Source organism: Pristiophorus japonicus, chromosome 12, assembly GCF_044704955.1.
Source record: "Pristiophorus japonicus isolate sPriJap1 chromosome 12, sPriJap1.hap1, whole genome shotgun sequence".
Classification (NCBI taxonomy): domain Eukaryota; kingdom Metazoa; phylum Chordata; class Chondrichthyes; family Pristiophoridae; genus Pristiophorus; species Pristiophorus japonicus.
Genome location: NC_091988.1, coordinates 168,105,834 through 168,128,352, shown reverse-complemented (window position 1 = coordinate 168,128,352; position 22,519 = coordinate 168,105,834). Strand labels below are relative to the sequence as shown.

General features: G+C 42.7%; 1 protein-coding gene across 1 annotated transcript in view; it reads left to right on the top strand.

Moving 5' to 3' along the window:
• kcnb1 (potassium voltage-gated channel, Shab-related subfamily, member 1) overlaps positions 1-22,218 on the top strand; it is a 355,611-nt gene extending 333,393 nt beyond the window's left edge. The window contains exon 2 of the mRNA XM_070895046.1: positions 20,107-22,218. Within this exon, the coding sequence (XP_070751147.1) occupies positions 20,107-22,218 (2,112 nt within the window). The remainder of the gene's footprint in view (positions 1-20,106) is intronic.
• Positions 22,219-22,519: the final 301 nt, after the last annotated feature.

Genomic DNA, 22,519 nt, shown 5'->3' with positions numbered 1-22,519 from the left:
CATTTTATAAAACCAAGCCTTATTGATCATTGGATACTAATATTTGTAATTTAAATTCAATTCTCCAATCAATTGTATATTTTTATCTGGCAAGGTCAGTTTTTTCCAACAGCGAGCATTCTAAAATGCATGTCAAACATCACTGGCACTTTATATACTGTCATGTATCTCAAACTACTCTACATAACTGTACCTTACCATGCTATACATGACTGTAACTAGATATGACCTGTAACCACAAGCATATCTTACCACCAGGGGTGCACTTGCAGGAGACACTGCATAACTGTTCCACACAGGTATATAAAGGCAGGTCTCAGGCAAGTGCGGGATTCGAGAGCTGTGAAATAAAGGTGCAGGTCCTGAGTGATCTTGACTTCAGCATGTGCCTCGTGTAAGGCTGTACTGCAGGATCAGGATTTTACAGTGGCGACGAGTTACGGGATCACAAAATCCACAGAATAGCTACCAACGGCTCAGATGAGAAATACAATGCTGGAGACAATTGGGAGGATTTTATAGAAAGGCTCCAGCAAAGCTTTGTAACCAAAGACTGGTTGGGCGATGATAAGGCAGACAAGAGAAGAGCCCATCTCTTAACCAGCTGTTGCTCTAAAACATACGCTTTAATGAAGGACCTGCTGGCACCCGAGAAACCAGCAAGCAAGTCATTTGAAGAGTTGAGCACACTGGTGAGAGACCACCTGAAGCCAGCGAGCAGCCTACACATGGCCAGACACAGGTTCTACAACTACAGACGCTGTGTGGGCCAAAGCATACCCAACTTTGTGGTGGAACTTCGGAGGCTGACTAGTTTATGTGAGTTCCCCGAAGGAGAGAAGTATTGAGAGACTTTTTTATTGAAGGAATAGGCTATGCAGGCATGTTCCAAAAGCTCATAGAGACCAAGAACTTGACCCTAGAGGCAGCAGCACTGGTCGCACAGACATTCTTGGCAGGAGAAGAAGAAACAAGGTTGATCTACATTGTGGGTACGACAACTAACGAAACATCGGAACAAGGGGTTCACAGCGTGAAACAAGCCGCTACCCCCACACACAGACAAAGGCAGGAGAGCAGGCCTTCAAAAGCAGGCAGTGGCACCAGAAGCCATCAAGGGCCACATGAACAGCCATTCACACCTCATCAACCCACAATGCGAGCAATCAACTACAAACCGAGAGAAGTTCAAGAGAGATCAGCCAGACGCAGCTCATCCTTCGGAAACAATGGAAGCGGTCTGTGCTGGAGATGTAGGGGAAGGCACTCATCAAGGGGATATCGATTTCAGCATGCCGTTTGCAGAATCTGCAACTATACAGAGCATCTGGCCCGCATGTGCAGAAAAACAGCAGCTTGGCTGGTATATGAATCGGAAGGGTCGGAAAGCGGACCAGAAGACGGTGGGGACAGTGCCCGGGCACCGAGGTACAGCGGGTCAACACGATCAATGTCCACTGTTCTTACAACAAGATGCCTCCAATAATGATGAGGGTCCTACTCAATGGGATACCCGTCAACATGGAACTGGACACGGGAGCGAGTCAATCTCTCATGAGTGTCCAACAATTTGAACAGCTGTGGCCGCACAAAAGCAACAGACCAAAACTCACAAAGGTCGACACCAAACTAAGGACCTATACCAAATAAATTGTCCCAATCCTTGGCAGCGCCATGCTCTCAGTCACACACAAAGAGATGGTGAACCGACTTCCCCTATGGATTGTCTCCGGAGATCTCCCAGCACTGTTGGGGAGAAGCTGGCTGGCAGAACTAAATTAGAAATGGGATGATGTTCACGCCATGTCGTCAGAGGAACAGAACTTCTGCTCAACAGTTCTAAGTCGATTTGAACATCTCTTTCAGCCAGGTGTGGGCACCTTCAAAGGGGCTAAAGTTAAAATCTACATCACACAGGATGCTAGACCGGTCCATCACAAGGCTAGAGCTGTGCCTTATGTGATGAGGGAAAAGATTGAACATGAACTGGACCGGCTTCTGCAGGAAGGCATTATCTCACCCATGGAATTTAGCGACTGGACAAATCCCATCGTCCCCGTCATGAAGCCTGATGCATCCGTACGAATCTGTGGGGATTACAAATCTACCATAAACAGAGTCTCCCTACAGGACCAATACCCGCTGCCCAGAGTGGAGGACCTATTTGCTGGAGGAAAACTTTTCTCGAAACTAGATCTCACATCTGCGTATATGACGCAAGAACTGACCGAAGCGTCTAAGCTACTCACCACCATCAACACACATCGAGGCCTTTTCATGTACAATCGATGTCCGTTCGGCATCATGTCGGCAGCTGCTATATTCGAGCGCAACATGGAGAGTCTGCTCAAGTCCATCCCAGGGACAGTTGTGTTTCAAGACGATATACTTATCACGCCACGGACACCGACTCCCATCTCCGCAATTTGGAGGAAGTACTGAAGCGATTGGGTAGGCCTAAGAGTTAAGAAATCCAAGTGTCTGTTTCTCGTTCCCGAGGTTGAATTTTTGGGCAGAAGGATTGCCGATGATGGAATCCGCCCAACTGAATCCAAAACCGAAGCAATTCGTCTGGCACCCAGGCCCCGGAATGTCTCGGAACTGCGCGCCTTTCTCGATCTACTCAATTACTTTGGGAACTTTATGCAGAACTTGAGCACGCTGCTGGAGCCTCTCCACATGCTACTCAGAAAGGGGTGCGATTGGTTTTGGGGGGACGCCGAAGAACGCGCCTTCAATAAGGCACGCAACCTTCTATGTTCCAACAGTGTTTTGGCTTTTTTTGACCCAGGTAAAAAGCTAGTTCTTACATGTGATGCGTCAGCGTACAAGGTCGGGTGCATTTTACAGCATGTCAATGGTGCGGTGTAAATTACAACCCATTGCTTATGTCTCCAGGTCACTTTCGCGGGCGGAGCGCGGGTACGGTATGGTGGAGAAGGAGGTGCTCGCGTGCATGTACGGTGTCAAAAAGATGCACCGATACCTTTTCGGAGCCAAGTTCGCCCGACCACAAACCCCTCACGTTCCTGCTATCCGAGAGCAAGGCAATAAACGCCAACATGGAGAGTCTGCTCAAGTCCATCCCGGGGACGGTTGTGTTTCAAGACGACATACTCATCACGCCAGGGACACCGACTCCCATCTCCGCAATTTGGAGGAAGTACTAAAGCGATCGGGGCCTAGAGTGGGATTAGGGCAGATTTGGCTAAAGGAGACTGGGAACAGAGACTAAACGGTGGCACAATTGAGGAACAGTGGAGGACTTTTAAGGAGCTCTTTCATAGTGCTCAACAAAATTATATTCCAGTGAAAAAAAAGGGCGGTAAGAGAAGGGATAACCAGCCATGGATAACCAAGGAAACAAAGGAGAGTATCAAATTAAAAACCAATGCGTATAAGGTGGCCAAGGTTAGTGGGAAACTAGAAGATTAGGAAAATTTTAAACAACAGCAAAGAATGACTAAGAAAGCAATAAAGAAAGGAAAGATAGATTACGAAAGTAAACTTGCGCAAAACATAAAAACAGATAGTAAAAGCTTTTACCGATATATAAAACGGAAAAGAGCGACTAAAGTAAATGTTGGTCCCTTAGAAGATGAGAAGGGGGATTTAATAATGGGAAATGTGGAAATGGCTGAGACCTTAAACAATTATTTTGCTTCGGTCTTCACAGCGGAAGACGCAAAAACCATGCCAAAAATTGCTGGTCACGGGAATGTGGGAAGGGAGGACCTTGAGACAATCATTATCACTAGGGGGGTAGTGCTGGACAGGCTAATGGGACTCAAGGTAGACAAGTCCCCTGGTCCTGATGAAATGCATCCCAGGGTATTAAAAGAGATGGCGGAAGTTATAGCAGATGCATTCGTTATAATCTACTAAAATTCTCTGGACTCTAGGGAGGTACCAGCGGATTGGGAAGCAGCTAATGTAACGCCTCTGTTTAAAAAAGGGGGCAGACAAAAGGCAGGTAACTATAGGCCGGTTAGTTTAACATCTGTAGTGGGGAAAATGCTTGAAGCTATCATTAAGGAAGAAATAGCGGGACATCTAGATAGGAATAGTGCAATCAAGCAGACACAACATGGATTCATGAAGAGGAAATCATGTTTAACTAATTTACTGGAATTCTTTGAGGATATAACGAGCATGGTGGAGAGAGGTGTACCGATGGATGTGGTGTATTTAGATTTCCAAAAGGCATTCGTTAAGGTGCCACACAAAAGGTTACTGCAGAAGATAAAGGTACGCGGGGTCAGAGGAAATGTATTAGCATGGATCGAGAATTGGCTGGCTAACAAAAAGCAGAGAGTCGGGATAAATGGGTCCTTTTCGTTTTGGAAATCGGTGGTTAGTGGTGTGCCACAGGGATCGGTGCTGGGACCACAACTGTTTACAATATACATAGATGACCTGGAAGAGGGGACAGAGTATCGTGTAACAAAATTTGCAGATGACACAAATATTAGTGGGAAAGCGGGTTGTGTAAAGGACACAGAGAGGCTGCAAATAGATTTAGATAGATTAAGCGAATGGGCTAAGGTTTGGCAGATGGAATACAATATCGGAAAATGTGAGGTCATCCACCTTGGAAAAAAAAACAGTAAAAGGGAATATTATTTGAATGGGGAGAAATTACAACATGCTGCGGTGCAGAGGGACCTGGGGGTCCTTGTGCATGTATCCCAAAAAGTTAGTTTGCAGGTGCAGCAGGTAATCAGGAAGGCGAATGGAATGTTGTCCTTCATTGCGAGAGGGATGGAGTACAAAAGCAGGGAGGTCCTTCTGAAACTGTACAGGGTATTGGTGAGGCCGCACCTGGAGTACTGCGTGCAGTTTTTGTCACCTTACTTCAGGAAGGATATACTAGCTTTGGAGGGGGTACAGAGATGAATCACTCGGCTGATTCCGGAAATGAGGGGGTTACCTTATGATGATAGATTGAGTAGACTGGGTCTTTACTCCTCGGAGTTCAGAAGGATGAGGGGTGATCTTATAGAAACATTTAAAATAATGAAAGGGATAGACAAGATAGAGGCAGAGAAGTTGTTTCCACTGGTCAGGGGGACTAGAAATAGGGGCCACAGCCTCAAAATATGGGGGAGCCAATTTAAAAACCGAGTTGAGAAGGAATTTCTTCTCCCAGAGGGTTGTGAATCTGTGGAATTCTCTGCCCAGGGAAGCAGTTGAGGCTAGCTCATTGAATGTATTCAAATCACAGATAGATAGATTTTTAACCAATAAGGGAATTAAGGGTTATGGGGAGCGGGCGGGTAAGTGGAGCTGAGTCCACGGCCAAATCAGCTATGATCTTGTTGAGTGGCGGAGCAGGCTCGAGGGGCTAGATGGCCTACTCCTGTTCCGAATTCCTATGTTCTTATGTATTCAATGGTGGGCACTCATACTGGCGTCTTACAACTACACAATAAGGCACAGACCCAGGCACAGACAACTGTGCCGGCGCGCTTAGCAGGCTACCCCTGGCGACCACGGAAGGGTCCGACGAACAGGACTGTGAGATGGTCATGGCAATCAATGCCTTTGAGTCCACAGGTTCGCCCATGGCAGCTCGCCAAATCAGAGCCTGGATGACCAGCAACCCCACGTTATCCTTAGTCAAAAGATGTGTTTTAACTGGTGACTGGGCAGAGGCTCGCGATGCCTACCCCGAGGAGATCAAACCTTTCCATAGGAGCATGCACGAATTATCACTACAGGCAGACTGCCTGATGTGGGGCAGCCAAGTAGTTATGCCTTTGCAAGGCGGAGAGGCATTTGTCCGGGAGCTCCACCGCGAGCACCCGGGGATCGTTCTCATGAAGGCCATAGCCAGATCCCACGTCTGGTGGCCTGGCATTGATGCGGACTTGGAGCTCTGTGCCCGACAGTGCACCATTTGTGCCCAACTCAGTAATGCCCCCAATGAGGCCCCCCTGAGCCCCTGGCCCTGGCCCACCAAACCGGGCACGTCGACTATGCGAGCCCATTCATGGGCAAAATGTTCCTCGTAGTCGTCGATGCATTCTCAAAGTGGATCGAATGCACCATTTTAAACTCGAGCACCACCTCCACCACTGTGGAGAGCCTTAGAACCATGTTTACAATGCACGGAATTCCTGACATATTGGTCAGTGATAATGGTCCATGCTTCACCAGCGCAGAATTCTAAGATTTCATAGTTGACCATGGCATAAATCACGTTAAGATGGCACCGTTCAAGCCGGCCTCCAATGACCAGGCGGAGCGAGCAGCATTAAACAAGGCATGCTTAAAATCCAAGGTCCCACGCTGCAGAGCCGCCTGTCGCGACTGCTGCTGGCATACAGAGCTCATCCGCATTCGTTGACTGGGGTTCCCCCCGCGCAACTATTGATGAAACGGACCTTAAAGACTAGGCTCTCGTTAATCCTCTCAGACATGCATGAAATTGTTGAGGCAAAGCGCCGGAAGCTAACTGAGTACCATGACCGAAATTCAAGGGGGAGGTGGAATGAGATAGGGGACAAAGTGTTTGAGCTAAACTATGGCAGGAGTCCCAAATGGCTTGCAGGGACAGTAACAGGCAAGGAACGAAACAGGCTACTGGTTGTACAAATGGATAATGGCCAAACCTGCCGGAGGCATGTAGACCAAGTAAAAAGTAGATTCACCAACAACACTGCAGAACCAGAGGCAGACTACAATGTGGAACTCACACCACACCTGGTGGACAGACAGAGGGAACAACCTGAGGAAAGGGCAATCTCAACAGACAGCCCAGGCGAGATACCAACAATCATACTGAACGAAACAGACAGCCCAGGCGAGATACCAGCAATCACACCGAAAGAAAAACAGGCACCAAGGCAAACAACTGAACCACAACTAAGACGCTCCACGCGAGAGCGTAGACCACCTGAGAGACTGAATCTATAAAGACAATAAGACCTTGGGGGAGGGTGATGTCATGTATCTCAAACTATTGTACATAACTATCTTACCATGCTATACATGACTCTAACAAGATATGACCTGTAACCACAAGCATACCTTACCACCAAGGGTGCACTTGCAGGAGACACTGCATAACTGTTCCACACAGGTATATGAAGGCAGGTCTCAGGCAAGTGTGGGATTCGAGAGCTGTGAAATAAAGGTGCAGGTCCTGAGTGACTTTGACTTCAGCATGTGCCTCGTGTAAGTCTGTACTGCAGGATCAGGACTTTACATATACCATCAAATCATAATGGCAAAATAGTATGTGAGCTATCATACATTCAAACAGGGAAACTCCAAGAATGTAGTATAAGGACCAGTCTCAGCCCCAACTTGCATATTTTCATGTTAATACTTAAAATGGACAGCTTTGTAAAGTGATCATCCTTTCTCTCACCAAGCAAAGTGAATATTGATAAATATCTGGTTACATTGGGAAGGGATTTTATTCAAATTGTGGTATTTATACTGCAGCCCTACTTTTGAACACTGGTTTGTGTCAAAGCATAAAATATCTGTGTATTCGAACTCAGGTTCCAAAATGAGCATAAACTCCAAACAAACCTTTTAGGCAGCAATTACACTATAGTTGTAACTACACCAGAGCAAAATTGCTGTACTTACATGATATGTACCCACTAAACTCACCAGAAAAGGTTACGACTTGTTCATTTCATGTAAGTACATTTTAACGGCATAATAAGTCTTAATTACTGCCAAACAACCTCTCTGGCACTGAAAATTAACTTTTACAAGTGTGGAATCTCATTCTTTCAGATTTTAATTATTGTTGGAGATTTTTTTTATGTCATATTTTAAATCTTTTTCTTTCTGTCTCTTACACCTCTCTCTCTCTCTCTATCGCTAATTCCCATCTTTCTTTCCCTCTAATTATTTTGCTCTCTGTACCTGATTTGACATTGGATTAAATATTCTGATTAATGCTTCCTGGTTCATACTCTGCGCTGCTCATTAACGATTCTTCCATCTGATTGGTTAAGGAGATACACAGTTGCTTTCCCTGTTCACACAGGTCTCATATCCCCCGAAGAGGGCACCACGCTGTTTTAGTTCCTTAATTACAGCAAGTTCCAGTGCAAAATCCCATAGAAAGTCTGTGGGCAAGTGCAAGTGTACTGAACAACTGGCACCATTCTTTCATCACTGAGAGCAAAATCCAGGCCAATGTAATTCAGGCAAAAATGATACAATTATTTTTGAGGCCTTCTTCCTGCCCAAACAAAATAAGGTTTGCGTAAGTCACATGTAAATATTTATAATCAATATAAGCCTGTGTTAACTATATTTATGCCATAGATTTGGCTTCTTGAGCCAACTAGTAACTATCTTCATATCTACAAGAGTCTGACATACATCTCCAGAGATCTGAGCACATAAACTCGGCTGACACTCCAGTGCAGTACTGAGGGAGTGCTCGGGCACCTTTCAGATGAGACATTAAACCGAGGTCCCGTCTGCTTTCTGAGGTGGACATAAAAGACCCATGGCATTATTTTAAAGGAGAGTTCTCCCCGGTGTCCAGACCAACCTCACTAAAAATGAAAAAGATTATCTGGTTACTATCACATTGCTGTTTGTGGGACCTTGCTATGTGGAAATTGACTTCTGCGTTTCCTACATTACTGCCAGGACAACATTTCAAAAGTACTTCATTGACTGTAAAGCGCTTCGGGACATCCTGAACTTGTAAAGAGGCTATATAAATGCAGCTTTTGATGGGGAGATTGTGATCTCCTGTCCTACCATCTGAAAACTGTGATTCCGTGCATGTATGCAGACTAGCAGTTTATTGTTTTAATAGGGGATCTTCATAACGACTTTGAATGCTGGGATATTCCTGCCTTCAAACTTTTAATTTCTTTCAATTGAGAGGAAAAGGGAAATGGAGAAAGCAAAAAATATGATGAAAAAATGATAGGAAAAACAAGGGAAGAAAAATATTTTAATGCTATTCATCCATTCCCTGTAACCAATGTGACAGACAGAACATGCCTATTTTAGCCAAGTGTATGCTCCTGGTATGAATGAATCCCTTAGGTCTATGGATCACGACTGAAAATCCCACAGCATGAATATAGTCCATGTTAATAGCTCTGCTCAAGAACCATGAAATAGCATCCAATGAATACAAAAAGCACTCTGCTGACTGGAGCCTAGCAACAGTTTTCCAGTATTTCTGGACCACTTGAATCTAGTGATGCAAATTAGCAACAGCACATGTATGATGATCATAGCTCAAACCTGCTCTAAAGGTCATGTCTCCTCCACCTTGGACAAATGTCCTTTTTTTTAGCAAAAGTTTATAATTATAACTAGATTTCCAATGGTGTTTAATACATATTAAAATTATAAACAGAAAATGATGGAACTACACCACTTGGGGCCGGATTTTCCGCTTTTGGGTTTTTCGGCGAAAACGGTTCGATAAGTGAAATTTTCGCTGCGTTACCGTTTTTAAGCCAAACTTTCAGGTTTTATGTATGCGTTGGTAAGGGGGGCATTGCACGAGGATTCACAGCGCAAAAACACGAGTTTCGACAAATTTAGTCTGGGGCCGGGAGCGCTGCGAGAGATGCTTTGGGAGGGGGGAAAAGAAAGAAAAATCAAAAAAACGTCCAAAAAGCATTTACAAGACACTTATCTATCGAATCGCTAGAAAAAAATGTAAGAATAAAAACTTTAACTTACCTTTTTTGCAGGTTTTCATACTTACCGTTGCTGGCCGGGCTGCACCGACAGGTTTGACCTGTCGTTATTCTGGGCACTGCGTACGGGTCGGGAGAGAGCCAAAAGTCTGACGGTAACGCAATCCGCGGCGTTGCACGTTGGCGCACCTCTCCCTGGCGGTACGTCCCATCCCTGCCGCAAACTACAAGCCGAGGTGTTCGACCGGTTTTTCGCCGCAGAGGGTCAAATCACGGCGAAAACCCGATCGCAAACTTCTCGAAAATCCGTCCCAGCAGGTCCATCAGCATCTGAAAATAATGAAAGTTAACATTTCAGGTGTAGATCCTTCATGAGAACTGGAAGATAAGTAGGCCCATTTATAGGATACTGTAAAGGATCTGTTCTATAGGGACTCATTTATTTCCAGTTTCCAGTAACGACAGGTCACAGCTGTCGGTGCAGCCCTGCCAGCAGTGGTAAGTATGAAAACCTGCAAAAAAGTTAAGTTAAAGTTTTTATTTTTCAATTTTGATGAAGATTTTACACCTGGTCATTTACCTATCATTTCTCACTGCAGATGCTGAAAGACCTGTGTATTTCTAATATCTTCTGTTTTTATTTCAGATTTCCAGCATCTTTTTATCGGTACTAATAACATTCATAAGCATGGCTAATAAAATCACACCAACGTAATTCTAATTGGGGTTGCATTATTGATTTTATTTTTATTTTCGATGAAAAGCAAGTGGCACCCAGGCACAACAATGAAAATGATTTTATTGATACATCATTTAGTTACAGGTTCCTGGCTCTAATGGCTCAGAAACTATTGTTTTATCCTCCAGCTTGTGATAATGATCTTAACGCCCCATGTAAGGACACTTCCTGCCTGATGCCTGAGCACTTTGTTCCAAAAGCACTCCGGAAGCACACTCAAACATCCTCATTCCAATCTATTCACATTCAATGATGCAATATGCTGCCGATGAATTGCATCTTAGCGACACTGATATTTCCAAAAACCACACTGCTGCATTAAGAAAACATATTCTGCCTTATATTGCTCCAGGAAACTGGAAATGTTAAGTTTGTTACTTGATATGTATAACACTGGCTATAACTGGCATGAAAATGCTTATTCTGTAATAACCTTCTAGTAAATAAATGATTAATATCACTAGTATATATTTGCCTCTAAAGCAATTGTTCAAATGAAGCTGGATATTTGCCATCATTTACAACTTCAGGTAATCCATAGAGGTTTTTAATTTATGGGGAAGAAAAAAGTAAAGTTAAAGGATGTTTAGGGCAGGTCAAATCTAAAGCAACCAGGAAACAAACTGCTCTAACATCAGTCTGCAACCTAGATCTTTAAACTGCAGTCCTCCAGGTGATGCCAGGGGTTCCTGAGGCCGCACTTTGCTGGTATTTGTTGACTTACTAGCATATTATTTATATTGTTGTATACTAATAACGTTTTGCACAAGAACAAAGGAAGGAAATGTACTTTAAATGGTCAGATTTTAAATGGAGTAGAGGGGCCTTAGTGTGCAAATATTGTACATGCCAACTATCAATGTTTTACACCAACATGCAGTGCCTTGGACTGGTCAGTGTTTGCTGACAAACACAAGCACATCTCTCTTCCCCCTAGTCCCATTCCTACCCAAGTCTGCTTGCTAATGAACTGGACTGGGCTCTTCCCTCCTCTTAGTGCTGCTCCCACTACAGGCATTGCAGCTTTTGTATCTCATAGTCAGGAACTCTCACAAAAGCAGTTTTGACCATAGTATAAAAAGGCTGTAGTCCCTGGCACTATCGGCACCAGAGAGTCAAGAGGGGCCCTGTCATGTACAATAGCAGATGGGAAAGAGCAGGCGATGGGAAGTGGAAGGCAATAAAATGTGGATCATAATGAAAGGGGAGAAAGGGATGGCAATTTTTGGAAAAATGGATAGCAGTGAACAGGAATGGGAAAGGGGAAAATGGACAGCAATGAAGGACAGAGAAATGAATAACAATAAAAGGAAGAGAGGAAGGGATGGTAACAAAAGGAAGTGGGAAGGGGCAGATGCTGGGAATGGTACTTTGGGATGGGGCTGAAAGGATAGTGCCAACATTAACTAAAATAGAGTAGGGAGGTAGTTGTGCCAGTTTTAAATAAGTGATTGGTTGGATTGTTGAAAATTCAGTGTTACTTTATTGAAAGCAAGTGCAGTTTTTGCTAGTTTTCTAGGTTGTAGTGATTACTGGAGAATAATGGAGTGAATTTCGGCAGAGATTCTCCTGCCATAATCTCAGTGGAATAGCTGTAGAAATGCTGTTTACTTCATTTTTCTGGGGTTTCTGTAGCTGTTCCACCAAAATTATGGCAGATAAAGGGGAGAGCCCCTGTGGCAATTCACTCCCTAAGAGATCTTACTAAAGTAGCTCCAAATGACAGGAGAACTTATTTTCCTGAGACTTATTCTAATATACCACCTCCTGTCAGTCTAGAGGTGGTTTCTCTCTTTAGGTATTGTACGAGTAAAATGTATGTTTTCAATTTGGAAGTCCAAACTTATCAAAATATCCATCGCTAGTGGATAGCATATGGTCTCTCCTTGGGGGAAGGGGGCGTTTTTAGAGGTCCGCAGGGATCCTGTGAAACTCATGGACCATGGATTTCTAACTCTACATCAGAATTATGCACCAGGAAATCAGACTTGCTGAGTTTCACATTATTTAAGTGGGCTGGTATATTTTAGTTTGAACAAAAATCTATTCTGAAATAATCTCAGATCTATATGGTGAAATAGGTTTGCGATGTCTGTCACTCTTCACCAATTCTCTAAGGCTGCAGTAATAACAATTACTTTCGCATTGGTACTAGATGGTTTTGGGCATACCTCAATGCAGAAGTGGCAATATCATTTAGAAACATAGAAACATAGAAAATAGGTGCAGGAGTAGGCCATTCGGCCCTTCGAGCCTGCACCACCATTCAATAAGATCATGGCTGATCATTCACTTCAGTAACCCTTTCCTGCTTTCTCTCCATACCCCTTGATCCCTTTAGCCGTAAGGGCCACATCTAACTCCCTCTTGAATATATCCAACGAACTGGCATCAACAACTCTCTGCGGTAGAGAATTTCACGGGTTAATAACTCTCTGAGTGAAGAAGTTTCTCCTCATCTCGGTCCTAAATGGCTTACCCCTTATCCTTTAAAAGTTACATCCTGATTAAAGCTGAGGGTGCAAATACCCATCCCGGATGTCATTTCATCTGGTTTGAATTTGCACCGGGGTGCTGTATATTCCAGCTTGGTATATAAATACATTTTTAAAATTTCTAATCAGTCCTTTGGAACACTACTTTACTAAACTTACTAGAGGGCTGACATTCCCAGCTGTGCTCCACCATTTCCAATTGGTGATCTGGAGAGTGGAGATCTGCAAATGCATCCAAGCTAGGGTTGCCAACCCTCCAGGATTGGCCTGGAGTCTCCAGGAATTAAAGTGTAATCTCCAGGACAATGCTGCGAGCAACCTGGGAGAAAAATCATAGGGCCAATAACAAATTGTGTTTTTTTTATCTTCAAACTCTTTTGTTTACTAGTTAGAAAAATATTGAACATGGGGAAAAAACGCAGTTTGACTGACAGTTAAGAATCTTCCAATCGGATAATGAAGAGTCTGTTCACTTTCCAATTGGCATGGGAAGGCAGTGCACCGTGTATATGGACATGTTGGTCGACCAATGGCAGGAGTGTGGGGGCGGGACGGTTGGAGGCAGAAGGTCATGTGATGACACCTCCAAGAATATGCCCAACCAGAGTTAGCAGCCCTAATCCAAGCATGCTTGTGAAGCGCTCTTGTGTGACTGAGCTCAGTGAGACCCACACCAACAGTTAGCATTATAATGGTTCTACCAGCTGAGCATTACATGCCATAGATACCTGTTGGTGACCAGCACCTGCAGTATAACTGTAGCCTAGTTAGACCCTACCATTGAATCTCTTCAGGGAAACTACGCTCAGACCTACACAGGAGCTACCTCTATTCAGTAAAGATCTCAGGCGCAATTTTCCCCAGAGATTTGCGCCGTTTGTTTGGCGTAGGCCGCTTTTTTTGGCCTAAATTGAAAAACCACAGTTTCCCCAATCAATTTTCACCAGTGTAATTCAGTTAGTTACGATTGTTTTTAGGTTCTTTATTTTCAGTCAAAGGGAGCACAACCTGCCACCCACGCCAATTCTGGTCCGCTCAGAGTTTCTCCAGTTCTTCTTAGGCCAGCGTATGTGGCCTCTGTAGAATAACCTTCTGGTGAGTTAAGGAAATCGACGCGGGTAAATAAATCAGTACAGCAGATGCCCGGACAGCAGCAACAGGAGAGGTAATAGAGAGCGGGGTGGGGGGGGGGGAAGCCTTTCGGGTATAGTTAGGTGTGGGAACTGGGAGAGAGGAGGCCATTCAGCTTGAGATAGGAGCGGGGATTGGGACTGGGAGGCTATTCGGCCTGGGATAGGAGCAGGGACAGGGAGGGAGGAGACCATTTGGCCTGGGATAGGTGCGGAGACTGGGACCGGGAGGCCATTCGGCCTGGGATCGGAGCGGGGACCGGCACCGGCATCGGGAGGTGGGGGAGACTTTAATAATTTAATGGAGGTAAGTTGCTGTAATGTGCTTGTGCAGGTTGCTGTGAGCTGACTGTAAGTGTCACTTTCCAGCCTCAGCCCGCATTGTGTCCCTGGTTACCACAGAAACCTGATCTTTTTGGCGGCAATCAAGGCTCCACCCCCAAAACTAAACGACAGGCTCGCAGTGCCAAAATGAAGAAATCAAACGGGGAAATTGGGGAGATTTTTTGGGGGCGTATTTGGGCCCCCAAAAAACGGCGTAACTCTTCAAGTATGCTAAAAAAAAACAGCTTTGGGGAAAATTGAGTCCATTAACTTAAAGGGACAGCATTCCCAAATTTATTGTAGACATTTTATTCACAAATAGTAAATGTCTGTTCTACTTCATTAAAAATATAATAGAATTATTGGCTCTTTCTGACCATGTTGAGATGTTCTGCTCAGTAGCACAATCATTTGATTGTGTAGCATTGTGTGAACCACAAATGAGATGCTGCTGAATTATTTCCCATTCTTTGAACTATTATTAAGGACCATTAAACCTTTGTGACCTGTCAAGTGAACCAGAAATTAATACATCCCACCTGTGACAACACAAAGCAACTATTTTTCAGTAGATTCTGAATGGAATTAATAATGTAACATTGACAGCTTATTCGTCTTTTCTGTAAAAATAATACATTAACTCACTCTGCATTCCAGTGCCACTGAGAAAGGAAGGATTCCATTTTTCTCTCGCCCTCTGGCATTATTTTTTGCCCTGTAGCCTAGAAATGACAGGTTCCAATATTTGCATGCAAACCTACCATGCTTGTTACAACATTACACTGCCTGCTATTTTAATGAAGGTGTTAGCTCGTTAATACCTGCATTAACACAGCAAACTGAGGAACATCATATGAATGCAACAAGCGTTCACACATTAGTATTGCAAACAGTGACTTTTAAGCTTATTTCTAGAATAAAGAACTGCATTCCTGTGACCTTAGGTTGATAGGGAGATAGTGGGTTGAATAGTACAGTGTAAACACGATAGCAGTTCCCTCACTGCTGTGATGCAACAAATTTACTGACTATATCACATAATTGACAAAAATGAAGGTGTTTCTTTCTCTCTGGTTTTGACTTGGTGACCCTCTCTTTAAATCCAGTCACAGTACATACACAATAAGAAAGGATATGCTGTCATTGGAGGCTGTTCACAGAAGGTTCACTAGGTTGATTCTGGAGATGAAGGGGTTGACTTATGAAGATAGGTTGAGTAGGTTGGGCCTATACTCATTGGAGTTCAGAAGAATGAGAGGTGATCTTATTAAAACATATAAGATAATGAAGAGGCTCGACAAGGTGGATGCAGAGAGGATATTTCCACTCATTGGGGAAACTAAACTAGGGGACATGATCTTAGAATAAGGCGTTGCCCATTTAAAACTGAGATGAGGAAAAATTTCTTCTCTGAGAGTTGTAAATCTATGGAATTCTCTGCCCCAGAGAGCTGTGGAGGCTGGGTCATTGAATATATTTAAGGTGGAAATAGATAGATTTTTGAGCGATAAGTGAGTAAAAGGTTATGGGGAGCAGGCAGGAAAGTGGAGTTAAGTCCACGATAAGGTCAACCATGATCTTATTGAATGGACCAAATGGCCTACTTCTGCTCCTATTTCTTATGTTCTTATGTTCTTACCTAAGGAGAACCCAGTTATAGCCAAAATCTTGCCCCAAGTTCAATTCAATACAAAGTTTAAAGTCTCACCAAAGTTTAAGGAAGGGGTTGAACTATTTTCAAATTGCCGCAGGTGAAATAATTTGCTTTGTTATATGTATGGCAGTCAGTTACTTTCCCTTGTGATCAACAGTTATTCAAAATCCAGGAAGTCACAGTAACTGTTTTTGAAGGTGGAGTTGAGGGAATGGTTGAGCAAATCGAAAGCTGCAGCAGTATCATGGTGAATGGAACACCAAAGGCTAGAGAGTCGGGAGTTTGAAAGTGCAGTTGTAAATGTCAGAGATAGCCTTGTTAGCAATTGAGACCATGAGAGCAGAGAGGCAACAGGAGATGGCAAGGTTGAGAGGGTAGCTCTAAGAGTTTGCATGGAGGGAGAGTTTTGAGGAGGACACGAGGGCAGGGAAGCTGAGATGTCGATTGAAATCACTGAGGATAAGGAGTCACTACGTGCAGAAGCTGAGGGAAGAAAGGAGGGACAGGATATTTGGGGGAGAAACTCAGGATAGGGCAACATATCCGCTCCATCACCAAGACCATCTTCTTCCACCTCTAACAATGCCGGACTCAACCCCTGCCTCAGCTTACCTACTGCTAAAATCTCATCCATGCCTTTGTTACTTCTAGATTTGACTATGCCAACACGCCCCTGGCCAGCCTCCCATCTTGCACCCTTCATAAACTTCAGATCATCCAAAACTCTGCTGACGTATCCTAACTCGCACCAAGTTCCATTCACATATCACCCTTGTGCTCACTGACCTACATTGGCTCCCGGTCCGGCAACACTTCAATTTTAAAATTCCCATCCTCGTTTTCAAATCCCTCCCGATCCATGTAATTTCCTCCAGCCCTATAACCCTCGGAGATCTCTGCACTCCTCCAATTCTGGCCTTCTGCGCATCCCTGATTTTAATTGCTCCACCTGTGCTTACAGTTGCCTAGGCTCTAAGCTCTGGAATTCCCTCTCCTCCTATAAGACACTCCTTCAAACATACTTCTTTGACCAAACTTTTGGTCATCTCTCCTAATATCTCCTTATGTAGCTTGGTGTGAAATGGTGTTTGATAATGCTCCCATGAAGCGCCTTGGGACGTTTTACTACATTAAAGGCGCTATATAAATGCAAGTAGTTGTTAGTATTAATTTCAGGACTGCAGTGCATTTTCATTCTCATTCACCCTTTACTCCCAACAAATAAATTCCACTTCAGCAAGATTGAAGTCCAATTTAATTCATTTTTAGTTGTCGCTCATGGTAGTCACTTTTGCTCTATATAAAGATAAAGATGTAAAGCCCACCTGAAGAATAAATCTTTATTGTTAGATATCAGGATATTCTATTGTGAGAACGTTCAATCTTTTCCTTTATTTTCACAAGGCAGAATTTACATAAGTTAACCCTTATGATAGATGTTAACTGTAGTAGTTCTGATGATCATAAATATTTTAAGAGCCTTCCTCCCAAACAAGTGAGAAAAGATTCTGTCTGGTCACGATAGCCTAGATTTTATGATTGATGTTATTTAAACACTAGTACAGGTACAGTAGTAACCCAATTTAAAACAAATTAGATTTATATGTCAACAACATTGCAAATATTGCAGGAAAATAGGTCCATAATTTTCAGCAAAATTATAACGTGTTAAAAGAACACAACCGAGGCTGTGGTAAAAAGTTACAATTATGGGAAATCTTCCCCATTCGAGCTACGTTACGTAAATGTGAATCTAGAAGAGAGATTTTCACAGCTAGGATTATGAGAATGTAGAATGCACTGCTCCAGAAACTTGCAGATGGAAAATCAATTGATGTGTTTCAAAGGAAGATAGATACTTAACTTGGGAGGTAAATGTATTCAGGGATTTGGAGAAATGGCCAGGAATTCTGATCAAAAAGATAAAGTGTTGTCATAGCTAACAAAATGGTTAGCTAAATGACCTGTTCCTGTTCCTATAGTTATTCAAATTGCAACAACTATTGGATAAAGTCCAAGAGAGGTCAATGTCTGAAATGTTTAGTGGACTATTGTTGAAATGTTAACACTGTACTATCTACATAGTACCTCTTTTTAATCTAATGTGTCAAGGGTGATGAATAAGTGTCTAACAAAGGTGATAACAAGAGGCAAAATTTTCCTTTGTGTGTTGTGTAGCAAGATCATAAATACATTCTTTATCAAGTGTAGAAGGGATAGCAAATATAATAAATGATTCTCCTTCTTTGTGTTTACAAAAGAGACTATGGTCTGTCTCCTTGGTGCAGAAGTTGAATGTCTGAGGGGTGGCAGAGGAAGTAAAAGAAAGAGATTGTATTTATACCTCAGGCAATCCCAAAGCACTTTTCAGTTAATGAAGTACTTTTGAAGTGTAGTCCCTGTTATACTGTAGAAAACACGGCAGCCAACTTGCACACAGCAAGGTCTCACAAACAGCAATTAGATAACGACCAGATAATTTTTTTTGTTGATAATGGTTGGAGGATAATTATTGACACTGGGGAGAAATTCCCCATTCTTCTTCAAAATAGTGCCATGGAATCGTTTAGGTCCACCTAAGAAGCAGACAGTACCTCAGTTTAACATCTCGTCTGACAGGCTCCCTTAATACTGCACTGAAGTGACAGCCTAAATTCTGTGCTCAAGTCTCTAGTCCGGGACTTCTGATTGATGGGCAAGAATGCTACCAAGGCTGAAAGGGTAGGAAGAAATAGAATAGGAAGCGAGCTCCTGAGATAGGTTGAAAATTGACTAAACCAGAGAAAGCAAAGAGTGGGTGTGAATGGAGTTGCATAGACATGGTAAGGGGTCAAAAGTGGTGTGCTTCAGGTATCAGTACTGGAGCCATCGCTGTTCACAGTTTATCTGAATTATTTGAAACTGTGGATAGAAACAAGGGGACCTAGTAAATTTGTTCTTGGGTCTCATCAGAATAAATCAAGTGAACTGCAAGTGCCAATTGGAGAAATGACAAAAGAACACATTGGCTTGGAATTTGCGGTGGGTAATAACAGCGGACGAATAGCATTCGCTGTCATTACCCCATTGAAACTGACCTCAACTTCAGGATGTAGCACATGTGCATCCTAACATGGAAATCCTGAAGTTGCAGTCAGTCATTCACTACTCCAACACAGGCCATGCTATGCCCCACCATCCACCTCCCCACCCATAGCCAGCAATCAGAGTAATCAGGGAAATCAGTGAAACTGACCAAAACTTGTGCTTTTCCGCAGTAATATCACTGTTAAATTCCCCATTAAAAGTTAGACCATGTTGGTTAGTTGTAACTGGGGTTTTAACAGCATAGTGACTGCTAAACAAAGGTTATGGTCCTGAAAAACTTATATTTAATTTTGAGCAGTGTGAAATTTATACATTATAATAAAATTACTTTTTTTTAAGAACCTTAAAAAAAAACTTTAAAAAGAATTATATTTTTTTTAAGTTTGTTCATATTTCCCTCAGATTTACCTTTTCCCCATGAGAGCCCCAATCTTTGTTTTGCTCTCAATACCATTTTTTAAAAGTCAGAATAAAAGCAGCTTCTTCACTTCCTGGTTCCCTGTCTGTGAGAATTCTGCATTGTGATTGGCTGCTTAGACAGCTTGTTGACGTCACAGCAGCTCGCACTATGGAATTCCCACTAAACTACACTGATCTCAACTGCACATCAAAAAAGCCAAACTTCTCGCCACAGAGATCACAGGATCTTTGTGGACAGCTTTCTTCGGGGCCAATGGTGAATGCCTTTGCTGCACAGACAGCAAATTATGGGTCATTAAGTAAGTTTGCCACTACTATCACCAACAGTAATTTCTGGACATTGATATTTTAATGGAATATTTATATTTTGAACATATACTGACTTTTATATATCTACCATATTGGAGAATTGTAATATCGACATAAGAAAAACAGACTCAAATATCTGTGACAGACAGGAAGAGCATAGAATTGTCCATACAAATCACTAATGATAACCAATATCAGATTTTTTACATGTTCAGATATACTGTATTTAAGAAAATAATGGAAATAATTGAAAAATGACATATTTTGAACTCTCTAATGTGCAAAATGTTCTCTTCTCTTACAGATTTTGGCAATAATATCTATTCTTTTCATAGTATTATCAACAATTGCCTTGTCACTCAACACACTTCCTGAACTACAAGGCGTGGATGAATTTGGACAGGTCACAGACAACCCACAGCTGGCTCACGTAGAAGCCGTGTGCATTGCATGGTTCACCATGGAATACCTGTTGCGTTTCTTGTCATCACCAAGCAAATGGAAGTTCTTTAAAGGTCCACTGAATGTCATCGATTTATTAGCCATTTTGCCATATTATGTCACTATTTTTCTCACAGAATCCAACAAAAGTGTGCTTCAGTTCCAGAATGTAAGACGAGTGGTTCAGATTTTCCGTATTATGAGGATACTACGAATTCTAAAATTAGCTAGGCATTCTACAGGCTTGCAGTCTCTAGGATTCACACTCAGACGAAGTTATAATGAACTTGGACTGTTGATTTTGTTCCTGGCCATGGGCATAATGATATTTTCAAGTTTGGTGTTTTTTGCTGAAAAGGATGAAGATGACACTAAGTTCAAAAGTATTCCTGCTTCTTTCTGGTGGGCCACTATCACTATGACAACTGTTGGATACGGTGACATCTATCCTAAAACCCTTTTGGGTAAGATAGTCGGTGGATTGTGTTGTATTGCAGGAGTGTTGGTGATTGCCCTTCCCATACCAATTATTGTGAATAACTTCTCAGAGTTCTACAAGGAGCAGAAGAGACAGGAGAAAGCAATAAAACGAAGAGAAGCACTTGAGCGAGCTAAGAGAAATGGAAGCATCGTCTCGATGAATATGAAAGAATCTTTTGGTCGCAGCATAGAACTTATGGATATTGTTGTTGAGAAAAATGGAAAAAACATGGACAAAGGCGAAAAAGTGCAGGATAATAATCTTTCTCCCAGCAAGTTGAAATGGGGGAAGCAAACTGGATCTGACACCAGCTCTAACAAATCTTTTGATGCTAAATACCAACAACAAAGTTCTCCAGAAAATACACGCAACCCAAATGTTAGCCCACAACACCTAAACGTACAGAAATTAGAGGAGATGTACAGTAAAATGGCAATGACACAATCTCAGCCTAATATGAACGTAAGTCAAATGGGGCAGACATTTAAAGGTAGAAAGCAAAATCAAATAGAGATGGAGAAAATCCCTGGGCCCTCTGACCCACTATTAAGCACGCCAGATGGAGTAGTGGATATGAGAAGCCTGTCCAGCATAGACAGTTTCATTAGCTGTGCTACAGAGTTTGCTGATGCTGGAAAATTCACTCACAGTCCTATAGTAACACTGCCCAATAAAGTGCAGCTGAATCCAAGTCTTGAAAAAATTCAGGATCAAGAATCACTAATCTTGCCATCTAGTAATGCACCAAGCATGCAAACTGCCACAACACTCGAAGGCAGTAATGGTAAGAACCTCTTGGGCATCAACACTAATAACTCTGCTTACATCTCTGCAATAGATAAACATGGCATCTCCATAGAAAGCTCTAAAGGCTTATTCAGACAAGGCAACCCCATAAAATCTAGATCTCTTAAAGTAAACTTTATGGAAGGCGATATCAATACTGTTCAAAACACAAACATTACAGCACTGTCAGCAATTGTTGACCCAATTATGATTGGCTCTAAAAGCATCACAAGTCCCATGGATGGCCCATTACACACAGAGAGACATCTGCCTGGTGTAGAAGCTTCAACAACTTCTTCTTCATCTGTAATGAAACCTCCAGAAAACATTATACCAGTGGTTTTTACTTTCCATGATGACGGAATAAAGAAGTACATTGATGCAGACAGTGATGAAGAAGATCAGTCTCTGGATGGAAGGAACCCTTCTGGACCAGCAAGTCTTAGCTTCCACATCATGAACAGTGACTATCCAGGTCAGAAGGATGGTGTCTACCGAAAGGATGGAAAATATTTCGAAGAATCTGGTGTGGCTTCTTCAGCAAAGCACTTTGGACAAAACTGCATGTACAGTATGGAAAGTGTAACTGATAGAGTTGAGAAAAGTGGCAACCAAGAAGACAACAAGTTGGACAACCACATCTCACCAGAGATTCATGTGGCCTCTGGTGAAAGTGGCTGTTCTACTGCATATGATGACGACATCTGACCTTTAGGTCTGCCAGGCTGCTGTCTGAGCTGGAATTGTGAAATGAAAGTGCATATCCTCAAAAAAACAGAGCTTTGTATTTTTTGCATGGCATGAAAAACTATTTCAAGCAAGCCAGTGTTACCTTTAAAGTCTAAAGGAGTGCTTAATGGAAGGGAACCTGAGAACATTGACCAAAATGTAAAGGTCCTGCCCATGGAGCATTAGCACTGATAAAGGGAAAACAAATATACCAAACTTGCTGCAAAATTCTGCTAACTCATACAACAGAATTTTATCACACTATTCTTTTTCATTACTT